This window comes from Gloeophyllum trabeum (assembly GCF_000344685.1).
Source record: "Gloeophyllum trabeum ATCC 11539 unplaced genomic scaffold GLOTRscaffold_00001, whole genome shotgun sequence".
NCBI lineage: Eukaryota > Fungi > Basidiomycota > Agaricomycetes > Gloeophyllales > Gloeophyllaceae > Gloeophyllum > Gloeophyllum trabeum.
The window spans coordinates 3,423,070-3,438,389 of record NW_006920410.1 but is presented as its reverse complement, the minus strand read 5'-3'; the positions used below and the strand labels follow the sequence as shown (position 1 = coordinate 3,438,389).

Below are 15,320 nucleotides of genomic sequence, written 5' to 3'. Positions count from 1 at the left end.
GTTGGCTTAGAAAGCCGTCAGTTACTCGTTCGAGGGCAATCGAGCACATTATCGCCCAGCTTACCCCGACAAAAGTGGAGTGCCCAGCAGTAGAAATATGAGGTGCGTCCGTCGTTCTGCAATCAGCTGTAATTGCAACGTTGCGAATCTGCAGCGCGCACGACATTATTGCCGACACCGCAGCGCTCGCAATACTAATAGCTGCGAGATGGCGTTCTCGTACATAAATCGCATTTGTATCGACATACAGTATCTAGCGAGTAACAGACGATAGCAGCAAAGCGCGAGTAGTGTTAAATGCGATAAAGTAGATCCTGGGATGAGATAATGTAGATGATACAGCGATGCACTAACAGAAACAATGTATCAATAGGCGTACAGATAGGGTATTAATGTGCGTGCAGTGCAGGGAATAGACATGAGGTTTGCTGTGTGACCAGAGGGCGTGAGGATTAGCGTTATAAGATAGGCTGTGATGTCGGGGAGTGAGCGTGAGGGGAATCCAGTGGAAGCGGTAGGGTATCGTAAGACAGAGAGCGGACAGCATCAGCCTATGGGTCATGTTCTTTGCCAGTAGCTGGTGGCCCTGTCCCGTAACTAGAAAGTAGCGACATAAGATCCGCTGGAATAACAGGGTCAGCGCACGCAGACATACGGTATATGACGGAACACACTGACTCTTCTTCAAAGGTTTACTCAAGAACGAGTTCATGCCAGCGCTTAGACATAGCTGCTTGGTAGATTCTTGACAATCCGCACTCAACGCAACAACTATGTACAAGCTGGATCAGTATCAAGTGCGAGGATGCCACGGCCGATGAGTCTCACTAGGGAGGGTTATTGGGACTCTCCGCTTGCTTTCCAGCATGCGCAGTCGTTTCGCGGCTTCGACGCCGTCACATACGGGCATGTCTGCATGATTGGATTAGCTAGTCAGTCGTGGTTTGTCCCCACAGAATACGTACGGTGGTCGAAGAGGGCAACGCTGAAGTAGCCAGGTTCATGAGCCTCCCACTCTAACAGTACATTCAGCTGCTGCAACAATTCCAGAACGTGTCTGTCGTACCGCTGATAGCCTGTTCGCCATTACTAGTCGGAGTAACTTTCAGATCATATCGCTCTAACTGCTTGACGAGTAGTTTCTGAGCGACTGGGTTATCTATAAGACATTATCAGTCAGCAAATATCAATGATCTGCTTCACGTGCGATCGGTATGTCGAACCTTCTGCGATTAGAACGTTCCCGAACAGTGTCCTCTTGGCCAGCGCCGCATCTTCAGCCGAGGTGACAGCTTGTCTACTCTGGCCGGTAGGGGTACCGACCAAATTCTTCAAGCTTGCGAGAGTCTGCAGAAGCCGGGCCCTTCTTGGCGGCTTGGTCATCTTCACGACTCCAGGGGTGTTACTGCTGAAGATGGTATGGCCCGTCAAGGCGTCCGTAGTCGGCGTATACATATGTATGAGTTTAGTCTCTCTTAGACTTGGGCTTTGCAAGGACGACATCAGGCGCGCTAAATCATCCGCATGTGTCTCAGACTGGTCATCAAGGACAACGAAGTCCAGCGGTTTGGCCTGAGCATGTTGATTTCGTAAAAACTCCTCTGTTTCCTCCATTGATGTCGCAGTGCCGATTTCAAAGCCATCAAGCATGTTGCTGAGAAGCATCAACGTGACGTCGGATGGAGAGCTGAGGAGTACGCGTGGGGGTACCGGCTTCGTTAATCGATTTCGGAGATCATTGATTTCAGAGAGCACCTTAAACATATGTGAATACAAGCGAACCCGGCTTCAACTGCTAAATTGCATACCTTTCGCGATTCAGGGGACTCGGATATCCTGACTGGGATTGTGAACCAAAACACAGAGCCAACACCCAACTCCGACTGCACGCCAATAGCTCCGCCCATGAGCTTGACCAATCCTCTTGATATGGAAAGGCCAAGGCCAGTTCCACCGAAACGACGAGTGGAGGAATTGTCGGCTTGTTGAAAGGGTACAAATAGAAGGTCTACATCGCTGGAAGAAAGGCCAATACCGGTATCTCTGCGACGCAATCAGTACTTATTCGGATGCGGGGTGGATATATCACATACTGTATGACGAATTTCAATTGCACTTCACCTGGGGGCGGAACAATGCTGCGGTCAACTGAACATACAACTTTCACCGAGCCTTGCGATGTGAACTTGACCGCGTTGCCAATGAGATTCATCAGAACTATCCACCGTAGTTAGGACAGCTCTGAAACCAAGTTATTCTCGTCAACATACCTTGACGTATACGAGCATAGTCCGCCGTAACAGCTAATCAATTGGGTTAGAGCCAGCTAAATGTCCGTGGCCGTGGTCCGACAGCTTACATTGAGGAACGTCTGGTTCAATATTGAACGAGAGATCAAGCTTCTTTGCAGCCATAGGTAAGAGTAACTCCATGCAGTCCTAGGGGGTAATTTAGCCAGCTAGTAACCAGGTTCAAAGCATGTCTCACAGCAATGATGTCTTCCACCAGGAACCCCGAATATTCCAATTTTACGGCTACAGCACCGCGTCAGAATCAGTCCATGGAAGCGCATATATTCCATACCAGATGCTTCCAGTTTGCTGTAGTCGAGAATCGAATCGATGATCTAAGGCATATCTGTCAATAACTGCATTGGAAAATGCAAGAAAAAGTACAGACCTTCAATAGCAGTTCGCACGACTGTTTTGCCGTTTGGACTGCAGACGAAAGGATTAAACTGCGATGGCTATACGTGGGATAAGTGGGTCTCTTACCGATCTCCTGTTGTCCGGCATTGAGCTCCGTAGTACTTAGGATGTCAAGCAGCCCATAGAAGGAACTAGATAGCCGGACTGAGTGAACATGTATGAGGAGATCGGGCAAGACATCCACCTGAAAGGGGTGCGCAGCTCGTGACTCATAGAGGCCAAGAAATTGCTCTTGATCTGCATAGCAAATGCCGGTTAGAGAGAGGCTGATAAAGAGGGTTGTAATCGCACCTTGGTGGCCTTGAGAGCGTCTTCCCTGCTTTTGCGCGCCGCTTCCAAAGCATCTCTTTGTGCTGCTATCATCTTCAGATTCTCCCTTGTACCTGCCTGCACAGACCGGAAAAGCAGAGCATTCGCGATACTAATGCTGGCTTGCTGACAGAGCAAAGTCAGCATTGTAAACGTATTCCGCGAGAAGGGATATTTGGAAGCCAGGTAAACCGCTCCAAATGTTTGTCCTCGGTTGCTGAAAATCGGGATGCATATGACGGATTTGTGAGGACTCTGCTCTGCCTCAGAAGTGTAACGTGAATCAACCGTAATATCATCGTAGTAGACATTTTCCTTGGCGTTCAGTGCTGACGACAGCTTCAGTTGAGCGTCAGCCATGTAGGAATGTAAGACCATACCTTGCTGGGTGATTGCTTTCTGCAATGGATCCGTTATGCTCCGTATAGGCTTGGGGTTCCTGCCGACATGTTAGCGGAGCGGTTGATCCGCAGAGGCGAGAAGACATACTCGTATACTTGGCAGCGGCCTGGCGGAACCATACTCGTCGCAACAGTATAATCGCCAGCCTCCCGAGCTATTACGACACAAGCCGTCTGTGCACCCGACGACTCTGCACGCGCGGTTGTAGATGGTGCTTGCTACACAAGACGAGAAGACTTACCCGTCGCTATTTCTGTCAGGCGCTGCAATGCTGTCGGTGGATTAGTGGAGTATTTCTTTGATAAATTTGAGGCCCTACCAGATGTCAGATTGATGTCACTGGAGATCTCCTTACTCCATTTGAGTATGGACGCCAGATCAGATGCGGAGAGCGTTGCGACGTCGTCTTCGTCTAATGAATCTTGCTTGGTCGCCTCATAGATGGAAGCGGAAGTTTGGTGGCGGTACCCGATCATAACATTGTCAGTCTGAACAGCCACATCGGAAGAGAATACGTTGCGCTTTGATGGCGTCGCAAGCTTGCTTCCAACGGTCGAAGTAAGGTAGTTTCTGTACCTGATTTATCAGTATACAGATGCTGCAAAATGTACTGTACTTACACAACGGCCTGCGCTCCCCACTGGGAATGTCGGGAGATACCCCGTCGCTGCAATTCACCTCCAAGGCCCTCAACTCCGCAACGGACGTAGTGAGAGCCCTCCTACTCGCACCGAAGGTCAGTTGAAGAACAACTTTATCCGCTGGAAAAGGTTCCACAGACCAGATACAACGCCCAAGCTTCTTCCATCAACCAGTCGTTGTTAACTGCAAGCCTAAAGATGCCCCCGTCACGGACTACAGAATAGTGAGAGGAAGGTCACTAACTTTACAGCTACGTCGTAGAGCTTAAATGCATCAGGACGATTGAGGAGAGATGCTAGTTCAGCATCCTGGAGGATGGTTGAATTAGTTGACAACCAAAGCATAGTGTTCGATCTGACTTACGATGAGAGCTACCCAGGCGCTATTATTCACAGGACTTGGGGATAACCACCTATTGATTGATAATAAGTACCGGCTACAACCATGGACATTCGCACGTACTTTCTGAGGAAGGAGTGATTCTTTTCCACCTGTTTCATGTACCTCTCTCGTATGTTAACAGGCAATGCAGTATCACGCATGCACGCGATAAGGGATAGCGTGTGGAAAAACAGAGCATAGCGGACGTGTCGGTGGCTACAACTCAACTATAAGTAATCTTCTTTAAACGTGAGATTCGATGCTGACTTGGGATGATTGTCACGAGTCTCGTAGACGGCAAATCCCAATTCCGCGGCACGGTCCACATAACCTAAGCAGAAGAAACCTACGACCTAAGAGAAGTGAGACGTAGACGGAAGGCAACTGTCATGGAGTTCTCACCTTGAAAGAGTTGTACCTGGTAGACTTCAATTACCAGCTCACACTGATGGAATAACGTGCTCACCAATTCATGGTAAGAGGCAAGTTGCCAGAAGTGTGACGGACTTCCTCGGTATACTCGCTTTCTTTGAAATTCTCGGTATCGAAGCAGGTATCCGGGGAGCCGGCGTAGGTATAGCCTCCCAGGGCCCGTACGAGATTCAACTGGCCTGTATTTCATTTAGGACACGCACTATAAAACAGAAATGCACAAACCCATGGCAAGCACAATTGCATCCGCTCCGGGAGTCCAAAGTTTGATGTCATTGACGGACTGGGTTGGTGCTCAGTATCACGTAAGGGTCGGGATAATAGGGCACTTACTTCCTCGGCTGCTGGGACCAGTTCACTCACTAAAAATCCATCTGAGTTATATTCACTGAAGGCATTGCAGCACTCACAATGGTCGCATATGTATATTCGTGTTTGGATAGTATGCAAGCTGGCGAAACCGGTGTAGACACTGCAGAAAGACAATGAGAAGGGAGCACTCAATAAGTAAGGAGCTGCATTACCGATCCCCAGAGCTGTTTCCGAATTTCATACCCTGATCTAGCCGAGAAATATTTGTCCGAATATGGACATTGTCGTAGCCTGATACCATAGCACAGAATAACACTTGAGAACGACTACGACCCAGATCAGCTGCGTTCAATCTAGAGAGCAACGGAGAGTGGTCACCATTTCTCAAGGCTAGTGCCATATCTATCCGCGATGCGGAGCGCCAGCTTGCCTAAATCGGCAGAAAACCTGTAAAGATCCCGTCTCTCCGCTGCGGCTACCCTCAGTAATCAGAACCCAGCATAATCAGCGAACAAGACTAATTTACCTGCTAGGGCGAAGAAGAACCCCAAAGACGTGCCGGGCGACATCCCCGACCTTCGCCACAACTTTAGTACAGCCATGTCTCCGGAGGAGCAGGCTTTTCGCACCTTAGCGCCAGCTGAATAGTCTACCGGAAACGCGTCAATGGAATGCAATCGTGATGCCTACGGATAGCTGACCGTGAGTCCAATCACATCAGCAAACCCCTCCCCCTTACTCCAATACGCGTGTGTGCCTAGCGATTATAAGTAGAGCACACAGAAAGGAACATTTAAAGTAACTGACCAGCATCATTCAACAATGCGACAGCGAGGTCCGTTCGGGGATCCGTCGCACGTGGTATTGCCAGGATGTCATCGAAGCCCACGGCTAGGATTTCGTTCTTAACCTGCTCGAACATAGCATCTGCTTCGCGTCGAGTCGGCGCTGCATTCACTTCAACCCCTAATATATGCAAGGCCAAGAGATTGTCCTTGAGGGCACCCTCAAAGTTGTTCCGCATCCAGTGGTTTCGCGACCGGAGACGGAGTAACCTCGCCTTGTCCTCAGGATGATCCGCTTTGGACAGACATTCTTCGACAAGGGAATCGGACTCATTGAAGTCACCTAAACCGCGGTGAGGATACGCAGGTCAAAATATTCGAGCAACGAACCTTTCCAGTTCGAGAGTCTTTTATAACGTGGGTCAGTGACGAAATACATTCATATAAGTACTAGTGCAACCACTTACGCTGCGAGTCGGGTGAATAGAAGCAGGGTACGCGCGGGATCTCTGTCCCAAGCGTCATCTGTCAAGAGGGACCTAGCACTGACCAAGGATTGTAGAGCCAACTGTATGCACGAAATGTTGAGAAGGACATTATATACTTGCTGATTGTAACAGACCTCATGAGCACCTCGTGCCCAGGCAGCATCTCCTGACTCGATCATGAGATTGAGTAGTTCCTCCCGCTTCGCGTGCTCTCGCAGAAGAGGGAGGCACCTATGAAAAAAAGTGAGTATTGATGATACCGAATGGGACAATGTACTTACCTCTTCGCATGCTCTGCGATGCGATAGACATCAGGCGCGGACTCCATAAGCATCATTAAGACGATCTAAGAACACCGTCGCATACAGTATGAATGCTGTGGACCACTCAGCGAGCCTCTGAAGACTTACCCGGAAGGACATCTTAGCTCGCACTTCCTCTGGCAAGCTCTCGACTTCTGTCTCTGCGGCCTGTCTATAGCGGTCATGGGTAAACGCACACATGTCGCGGCCACGCTGGACCAGCCATCCTTCTTGGATCGCTGTCTGCAATCCGCGAATAGAGCTATGGTTGGCAGGGCCTACGCTGCCTTCCCTCTTAGGACGCGGCATGGGGGTGAATTCTTCAGCACCACCGTCGTCCTCGCTGCCGCTGCCACTGCTGCCAGGATCTTCCCAGTCCATCAGGAGAGCCACCTCCGTCACTTTGAACCTGCAAAGTAGGTTTGCTATTTGTTGCAGTCCCATGTGTACAGCTTGAGTACTCACGTCGCCCCGAAGAAAGACGCCCATATGATGAACCTACGAGCTTCATCAGGCAGCTCCCTCAAGTGTTTCGTCAGGAAAAGTGGGTCCGCGGGATCAGAGACGATATGCTGATCCAGATAGAGAGCTTCAATGGAGGGCATATTGAACTGCCAGTGATTGTGCTCCCAATCGAACGTGATGAGCCGCTGCCTGTGCAGCTGGGTGAGGACATTCCGAGCAGAGAACGCATTACCTCCAGACACTGAATGGACCACTCTAGCGAGAGGAGCGCACTCTTCTCTTGGCCGATGAAGGGTACGAGCAACCATGATGGAGATAGCAGAGAATGGTAGGGGTTCCAGGTTCAGCCAAGTAGTACGCGAGCCCGTCGGTGCCATAGCTTTCACACGAGCCACAGTTGTTCTGAAGGAGGACTCTCAGTGGGACTTGACAGGCAAATAAGACCTACGTACTGGTATGTCTTGTCGTTCCGCAGAGTAACGAACATGAGCTGGACAAAATTAGACATCACACTGATAGGGAACGGAGGTAAGTCGCCGCACCATACGGCTCTTGGAATTCATCAATGTCGCGATGAGATCCAAGGACCTATTGACTATAAGTGGAAAGACCTGGTAAAGAATGCTGAAAACATACGATTCATCTGCTTCATGAAGATCATCAAGAAACAGCGCGAATAACCGGGTTTCCGCCAGCACGACAAAGACGTTTTCTACCAGCGACTGAAATCGAGCGCGAAGCTCCCTCGTCGACAGAGACTCGCGAGGAGGCTCGAGATTGATGTCGAAGAGGCTCAACACGTCGCGGAGTTCGTCCGCGCCTTGATACAGCAGTGGCACATTCTGCAGCTGAGGCCCCAAACGAGCCTTCAAGGCGGCCACGAATCGGTGAAGATCGCTATGAAATACCATCAATTGCCTCAGGACAGAGGAGAGACACGATAGCTTCCGACGCAGTCCGACGAATAAGCAAACTATCTCAAGGGTGGGTGCATGTCCGACTTACTAGTGCAGAAAATGGTGCAGCATCCGCATTCTGGAATTTGGCCTGACCCCACAACCCATGCGATCGCCACTTTGCTTGGTTAGCAAGCACCAATGAACTCTTACCAGCTCCTGGAGGGCCAACGATGATAATCGTGTGAGCCCTAGCTGTCTTTGATCTCGCAGGCGTCAGCGCAACCCTCCTCAACCCGTCGCTGGTGGTCATCGGCGGGCTCATCATGCTCGTCGTGGCAGTGCTCGTCGAGCTCTGGTCAAACTGCGTGTTCGTTGCCTGTGTAGAGAGTGGCGGTGTCATCTTCGGGCTCCCCTCCTCTTCATTCAGCACGAGACTCTGCGACGACTCGCTCTTCGTCGAGGACGCCTCGCCCTGGTCCTCACTCCGCCCGGGACGACTTTGTGTCTCGCTGCCTTGAGGGCTTGACGCGTTCAGGGCGATGTAGCCTCCCTTACCGCCGTGATGCCGCGCATACGACGTCGATACGTTCCGGATCACATTCCGGATCAGCTCCAGCTCTCGTTCACGTCCAAACTACAATCCGAGTATGTTAGTTGGCACTTGGGTTTCAGAGGGAAATAGCGTGGATACCAAGCTAGTAGGGATAGTGAACTCCTGACGAAAGTCAGCACAGGATGGGCATGGAGTAGGGTAGAGGCGTACTGCATATCGATCTTGAGTAGCAATTTCGAATGTTGGTATGAGTTCCATGGATGAGTCAGAAGCAGACGAGACAGCGGCTAGAAGTCGCCGCTGACACTCGAGGAGGTCGGCTTTCAAACCTTCCGCGCTCTGGTATCTATGATCTGGACTTTTGGAAAGTAGCTGAAGAACAGACTTCAGCCACGCGAGTGCAAGGAGGCTGCCGATATGTTACCTTGTCTATGATGAAGGCGAGGACTTGCGGGACATCTCGACGGACTTCGTGCACGGGCATCGGCCGCTTCTGCACGATTGCATGCAGAAGCTCCAAGGGTCCTCCCTCGAAGGGCATGATACCCCGCCCGACAAGGAGTGTCCAGAAGAGGATACCAATGGCGTACAGGTCTGTTCTGTGGTCCTCGATAGTGGTATCCATGCCGCCTGTTTGCTCGGGCGCGAGATAACACAAAGCCTCCTTGACTTTGTGCTTCTCGACTTCCTCGAAAGCATCGGCGGCGCGAATGACGAGGGCGGACGGACCCCCGAACTGCTCCAGCGAGATAGCGCGATTTCCGAAATGGACGAAGCGGACCAAGCCCGAATGATGGTTCAAATGAAACGCGTTCGCGCGTACTGAACGATGTCACGTAAGGAACGGAATAATATAGGTGCGAAAGTCATTTTAGCTACCTTCACGGTGGATCAAGCCAGTCCTTCGAGCAACGGATCAGCATCTGACCTACTATTGGTGACACATACCGACGTACTTGTGCAATATTTCAAGACAATGTGTTGCCTGAATGGCGAATCTGACAGCATTGTGAGACTCATGTTTGCGATACTGCTATTTCAGCTTACTCAAGGAAGGACGCCAGGTCCATCACATCGAATGCTTCCATTTCTTCTAATTCGGGTTCTTCTATTCCCATCATGTATATATCACCATGAGAGGTAGACGGTCGGGGCCGCTTTTGGTCAGCGAGGAGCAGGTCATTGACTCTCGATGGCGGGAAATAGCGGCCCAGTAAATTGAATCCTGGGTGCACGACTAGCAGCACAACACAGTCGCCCTTATCCCGGGGCACAGCGAAGTAATCAATGAGGGTCAGACAAGTGCTAGCAGCATCTGGGGTTGCTGCCAGTCTCCCAAGACTGCAGGCGTGATGTCAGGCGATAGCACGTAATCCAGCGGCAGCCTCTTACATATGCGCCTCGCGCTCTATGCACATTGACCCATTCGTATGTGCGGGTGCAATTTTTGCAAGAACGGCGGACCCATCCTTGAGACTGTTGCCCTCCGCTAATAGTGTCAGGCTCCCAGTGTCCGCCCACGGAACGGCCTGAGTATGATCAGGATACGTATCGGAGTAGTTTCTGGCCATCCACGCACCTTTTCGAAAGTGTATCCGGGCACGGAGAGAACGCCCTCTTTGAAATACAGATTGGGGAGCGATGGTTGTGCATACTTCCGGCGCATGGCGGACGACCAAGACGGCTCGCAGTCGGAAGAGGAGGGGGTGTCCGACGACGAGCAGAGGGACTCAAGGCCGCCTAAGAGGTGTGTGGGCAGAGCGAAGCCGGCGGCGAGTGATTCCACAAGGCGCAAAGCGACTTGGGCAGAGTTGGGCTTCCTGCAGCGCAAGCGTGGGAAGCTGTCAAGGTGCAGGTGGGCGACCCTTCTGATTGGCTAACGGAGCGCGCTTCCCCGAAGGCCTGGGCCCGAAGCCTGACGTCTGCCTACGTCATTTCTTGTCGGCTGCACGCGTACCTGGCCATCCCGTCTCCGGCTCTCTTATCATTGGTCTCAGTGTACGCATTTCAGCTTCCGCGGCCCTCTCGCCGCAACGTCGCGATTACACAAAGAGCCGACGGCGGCTTCAGTGACATTGGCAGAGTAGTACGATTACAGGGAGACGCGATAGAAAAGAGGAGAGGAGAGTTGGGAAAGACAACATTGTACGGGACCAGTATACGAAGACCAGTAACGGCGGGGAAAAAGATACAATCAAGAAGTCACTGAGCACACAAAATATCACAGTCAGTCACATAATCAGCGCGCACAAGGTCAGGTGAAGCTTACTGTAGCTGGCCGGATCAATGTGGTCAGGCAGCTCAGGCACTGCCACCTCGAATCTTGACTGCACAGCTGCCATGACCTGCTGGTCCGCCTCAGACGAGAGGAATGTGATAGCGAGACCCTTGGTGCCGAATCGCCCAGCGCGACTGCAAGGCATAGCCAACTCAGTTCATGCGCACTGTCATTAATTATGGAATGCACTCACCCGACACGATGCAGGTAGCTGTCGGCATCCGGAGGGCAATCATAGTTGATCACAATATTAACCCGCTCCACATCGATTCCACGACCAAAAATATCCGTGGCAACTAAGATACGTTTCTCAAAAGCCTTGAAGGACGTGTAGCGGTTGATACTAAGCAACAATTAAGCTCGTGAGTAAATTAACCAAGGACCATGTGAAGGCATCATACCGTTCCTCCTGGGCGAGCCCTGAGTGAATGCTTATACTGGGGAAATTACAAGAGACGAGTAATTTGTCCAGCTCAATGCACCGCGCAACGGACTTGACAAAGATGACGACCTGCCACGATGTCGTCATAAACGTGCACTTCATCCCGAACACCGCAACAAATCATACCTGGTTGAACTCCAGCGTATCCAGCAGCTCATTCAACTTCCTATTCTTCTGTACTTCCTCCAGCTTCACATAGTGCTGCTGTAGACCGTGCAGCGTCAATTTTGTCTCGTCATCCACGAAGATTTCGAGGGGCTGGAGCAGGCGTCAGCATCTCGAACATGCGGAGATTGATGAAACGCATACGTTTGCCATGAACTTCTTGCAAGTGACCCGGATGTCCTTCGCGAGTGTGGCGCTGAACATCATAACTTGCTTGTGGTGGGGCGTAGCGCGAAAGATTTCTTGCACGTCGCGGCGCATGTCTAACGGATGCGTATGCCAGTAAGATGACGCGTCGACAAAACAACGAGAAAATAGAAGAACGAAAGAACGTGGCCGCCGGTATGAACGAATAAAAACGCGGAAAGATCGTAGCCATGCATAAGGAAGCGTGGTCTTCGGCACTCGCGTGCACTTGACGTTCAGCCACGAAGCTTCCCCGCTTGTCGCGTCCCGTCACTTGTTCTTCATGAGAGGCACGACCGCGTCAACTCCGACAATACTCCGACTCGACGTCACCCCGAACCCTACTTCCTACCGACCAAATTCCAGATCGAAGGATGTGCGAACGGTGAACGCGCTGCGAAGGCCGCGGACGGGCGAGACAAGGTCGCGAAACCAGGCGGCCGATGAAGCAATATAAAGGACGACGCGGGGCGGAGGGCGAAAGCGCATAACTAACCAAGTTGTTCGAGCATTTTGTCGCACTCGTCGAGAACAAAGTGCTTCACGTGTTTCGCGTCCAAAATCTTGTCTCTAACCAGGGCATTCAGACGTCCTGGCGTGGCGACCACAATGTGGGGACACTTGGTCTTGTCTCGCAGAATTTCGGCGTCCTTGGCGATGGGAATACCTCCGTAGAAGGTGCTGACGCGTACATCGGGCATGTACTTCGCGAATCGAGTGTACTCGTTCTTGATCTGGAAGGCCAGTTCTCGGGTGTGGCAAAGAACAATGACAGAAACTTCGCCGTTGACGGGCTCAAGTTGCTGCAATGTTGCCAAGACGAAGACGGCAGTCTTGCCGTGGCCAGACTTGGCCTGGCAAAGGACATCCATTCCAAGTACAGCCTGAGGGATACATTCTTGTTGAACTATATGATGTGCAATGTGAGTCGCAGTTCTTTACCGGCGGTTCGGTCAAGTAGTTTACCTTCTGAGGGATGTTCAAAACCAAGGTCGCTAATAGCTCGCAGAAGTTCGGGTTTCAACAAGAAGTCCCTGTTGAAGAGCCTATTTCAGCGAGATGCACCCACCCAACTGTTGATAAAGGAGACACACCTGAAGCCGGTGGAATGGATTCCAGAGAAGTTTTTCTTCTCCTCCTTGCCCTCGCCATCGGCTACTGCGCCTGCAGTAGCAGCAGCAGCGCCTGTCACAGCAACACCGTTGGTGACGACGTCCTGCTCGTCCTCGTAGTCGATGAGTTCCTCGTTGTCGTTGGCGCTCATTTTGTGTCGGAGACGTCGGTTTGAAGAGAGGTTTTACAGATGAAAGCAGGATAAGGACAAGGAGACGACGCGCGCTGGTGATGGTCAAGAGCAAAAAGAGGCGCCGCGTCAACTTCGACGGTGGCACCAACCGTGACGCTTGCCCACGCTCACGGACCCCGTGGCCACACAATAGAAGAGGGTTCTCTTAGCTGACTTTCTCCTCCTATACCTCTGCATTGACTATGTACGGTACACATACTGCCTCTCTTATGCACGCTGTGAATATTAATGCTATTTCTATGCGTTCGTTTCACGGAGCACGATGTTCGAAGCGCTGTGACAGTCGTGACGCGTGATGCCGACCGCTATTAGTCCGGCGATATGCAGCAGAGCTCAGAGTACGGTCCGTGATATTACCCGGGACGCTCTGACTGAGCACTACAAATTATCTTCGTGTCCAGTACACGCTGGTGGACAGCGCGGACTCACAGCAAGTCGGCAGGCTTACGGAGCTCCGTGTTATACATAGGTCGTTCAGGTCCGAGCGATCGCGCTGACTCCTGCAGGACTTAAGCCTTCCATGCGCTGTACTGGACACGAACTGGAAAGATACAGCGGTAGAGAATATGCCTGGTAGCTATCCATTTTGGTGAGCTCTACGTTTCCGTGGTGCGCCCGCCCCTACTGAGACGGACAAGGTTGGGAGGTTAGTGTATCGACGGTGAATCAGGCATTTGGGACACGCTGACGGAAACTCTGGAATGATAAGGCGTGGCTGCCTCCAGTATGTTCATTATGGATTCCCTTGCAATGGCGACGACACTCATAATAGATGAACAGTGGCGGCTTGTTGCACCCATCCGCTGGATTTGACGAAAGTGTGAGCTGCTGGAACCCCAAGTAATGTGTCCTTCCGCTCACTGTGTCGGCTTGAAGTCGAATGCAAACACTCCCGCAGTCCGTTGCTGGCCCCAAAGGACCCTCAACATTTACCGTCCTGCGTTTCTCCATAGCAGAGGCCGGCATTCGCAGCTTGTACACAGGACTCACAGCTTCCTTGATGAGGCAGATGTCATATTCGCTCGTCAGACTTGGTAGTTATGAAAAGATCAAGTACGCCTTAACCACAGATGGCTCTGCATCTACGACGGAGCTACTGCTGGCCGCGGCCCTGGCTGGCGGCTTAGGTGGGATTGCAGGCAACCCAGCAGGTAAGGCGCCGTCTGCAGGCACTAAGGATGATGGACCGATATTTGTCTCTGCTTAGATATTCTGCTTGTTCGGATGACTTCTGATTCCATACGCCCACCTGAGAAGCGATACGGGTACCGCAATGCTCTGGCGGGTCTCGTGAGGATAGTCAAGGATGAGGGTGTCCCAGGACTGATGAGAGGATTGGGTCCCAATGTGGTAAGTCGAGAAACGGTGAACCCGCTTCAATCCGGTCTGACGAGAATACTAGACTAGGGCGGTCTTAATGAACGTACGTGCTCTATCCCGGGCTTATGCTGGTGAATTTGATATACAATACTGTTTAGGCTTCCCAGGTTGGATCGTGAGTGGCAGTTCCTGTCCCCGGGTGCTACCCGCGTAAAGGATCTTCGTTGATCACATGAACATAGATATGATTACTTCAAAACGTTATTACTCCGTCATCGTCTTCCCATGGTCGACTATCAAATGCAAGACAACCTCTTATGCCACTTTACTGCCAGTACTCTGGCTGGGACAGTTGCGACTAGTAAGTCTTATCCGTTCACCCCGACACAGACGTGTCTGAGACCGTATTTAGCCATATGTTCCCCCGCGGACGTCGTTAAATCCAGAATGATGTCTCTAGTATGTCTAATTGTGTGCTTCAACTCCTGAACCCGCTCATGAGCTGTATAGTCTGGTAACACAACCCCAATGCAAATGCTCAAGGAGTCCTTGAGGACGGAAGGCCCGGCATTCCTTTTCAAGGGTTGGACACCCGCATTCATTCGCCTCGTCCCTAATACGATCCTTATGTTTGTCTTTTTCGAGGTGCGTGATGGTCGTACAACTGAACCCATACTGTATTGATGCGCCCCGCTATAGCAACTCAAGAAGCAGTGGAGGTTATTAGTATCCTCGTGAAGATCTTCGTTGTAGATGCGCGACATCTGTGCTTAGGATTATACCTGCTAGACGGTCCGATAGATCTGCTTGCATTATCTTACAATTCATATTTATCCAGTAGACACACAGGCTCGTGAGGGAAGTCGTCTCCATTTCCGGTTGTACACAGAACGTATGCAGATATTGTCGAACAACACCATCTGCCCGCACTCCCTTCCATCCACA

The 15,320-nt window shown here is 51.3% G+C and overlaps 3 protein-coding genes across 3 annotated transcripts; 1 reads left to right on the top strand and 2 right to left on the bottom strand.

Annotated features, from left to right (window-relative positions):
- Positions 1-170: 170 nt before the first annotated feature.
- On the bottom strand, positions 171-9,327 carry GLOTRDRAFT_113578 (uncharacterized protein). Its single transcript, XM_007863183.1, has 50 exons — positions 9,103-9,327; positions 8,889-9,050; positions 8,817-8,840; positions 8,232-8,759; positions 7,863-8,170; positions 7,769-7,814; positions 7,679-7,716; positions 7,227-7,628; positions 6,870-7,170; positions 6,741-6,805; positions 6,594-6,690; positions 6,439-6,539; positions 6,362-6,378; positions 5,994-6,314; positions 5,888-5,943; positions 5,816-5,835; positions 5,713-5,762; positions 5,565-5,661; positions 5,399-5,512; positions 5,285-5,346; positions 5,208-5,236; positions 5,100-5,157; positions 4,909-5,053; positions 4,845-4,860; positions 4,710-4,795; positions 4,524-4,658; positions 4,425-4,473; positions 4,305-4,369; positions 4,201-4,252; positions 4,040-4,140; positions 3,739-3,989; positions 3,661-3,690; positions 3,507-3,609; positions 3,398-3,456; positions 3,000-3,346; positions 2,893-2,945; positions 2,775-2,839; positions 2,680-2,717; positions 2,584-2,626; positions 2,488-2,534; positions 2,360-2,438; positions 2,271-2,303; positions 2,094-2,217; positions 1,809-2,043; positions 1,224-1,755; positions 1,067-1,159; positions 966-1,016; positions 829-912; positions 679-771; positions 171-622 (listed from the first exon to the last, which is right to left on the bottom strand). Exons 1-50 carry the CDS (start codon positions 9,301-9,303, stop codon positions 552-554), a joined length of 6,177 nt encoding a protein of 2,058 aa, XP_007861374.1. The 5' UTR covers positions 9,304-9,327; the 3' UTR covers positions 171-551.
- Positions 9,328-10,679: 1,352 nt separating this feature from the next.
- On the bottom strand, positions 10,680-13,118 carry GLOTRDRAFT_109324 (P-loop containing nucleoside triphosphate hydrolase protein). The gene is made up of 9 exons (XM_007863182.1): positions 12,844-13,118; positions 12,716-12,783; positions 12,246-12,656; positions 11,708-11,826; positions 11,525-11,656; positions 11,358-11,467; positions 11,150-11,299; positions 10,948-11,090; positions 10,680-10,883 (listed from the first exon to the last, which is right to left on the bottom strand). The coding sequence occupies exons 1-9, from the start codon at positions 13,011-13,013 to the stop codon at positions 10,873-10,875; spliced, it is 1,314 nt and encodes a 437-aa protein (XP_007861373.1). The 5' UTR covers positions 13,014-13,118; the 3' UTR covers positions 10,680-10,872.
- Positions 13,119-13,402: 284 nt separating this feature from the next.
- Positions 13,403-15,313, top strand: GLOTRDRAFT_53912 (mitochondrial carrier). Its single transcript, XM_007862237.1, has 11 exons — positions 13,403-13,649; positions 13,762-13,779; positions 13,836-13,875; positions 13,932-14,206; positions 14,263-14,405; positions 14,458-14,478; positions 14,534-14,550; positions 14,618-14,736; positions 14,788-14,834; positions 14,886-15,020; positions 15,075-15,313. Coding segments are annotated over exons 2-11 (837 nt in total). The 5' UTR covers positions 13,403-13,649; positions 13,762-13,778; the 3' UTR covers positions 15,114-15,313.
- Positions 15,314-15,320: the final 7 nt, after the last annotated feature.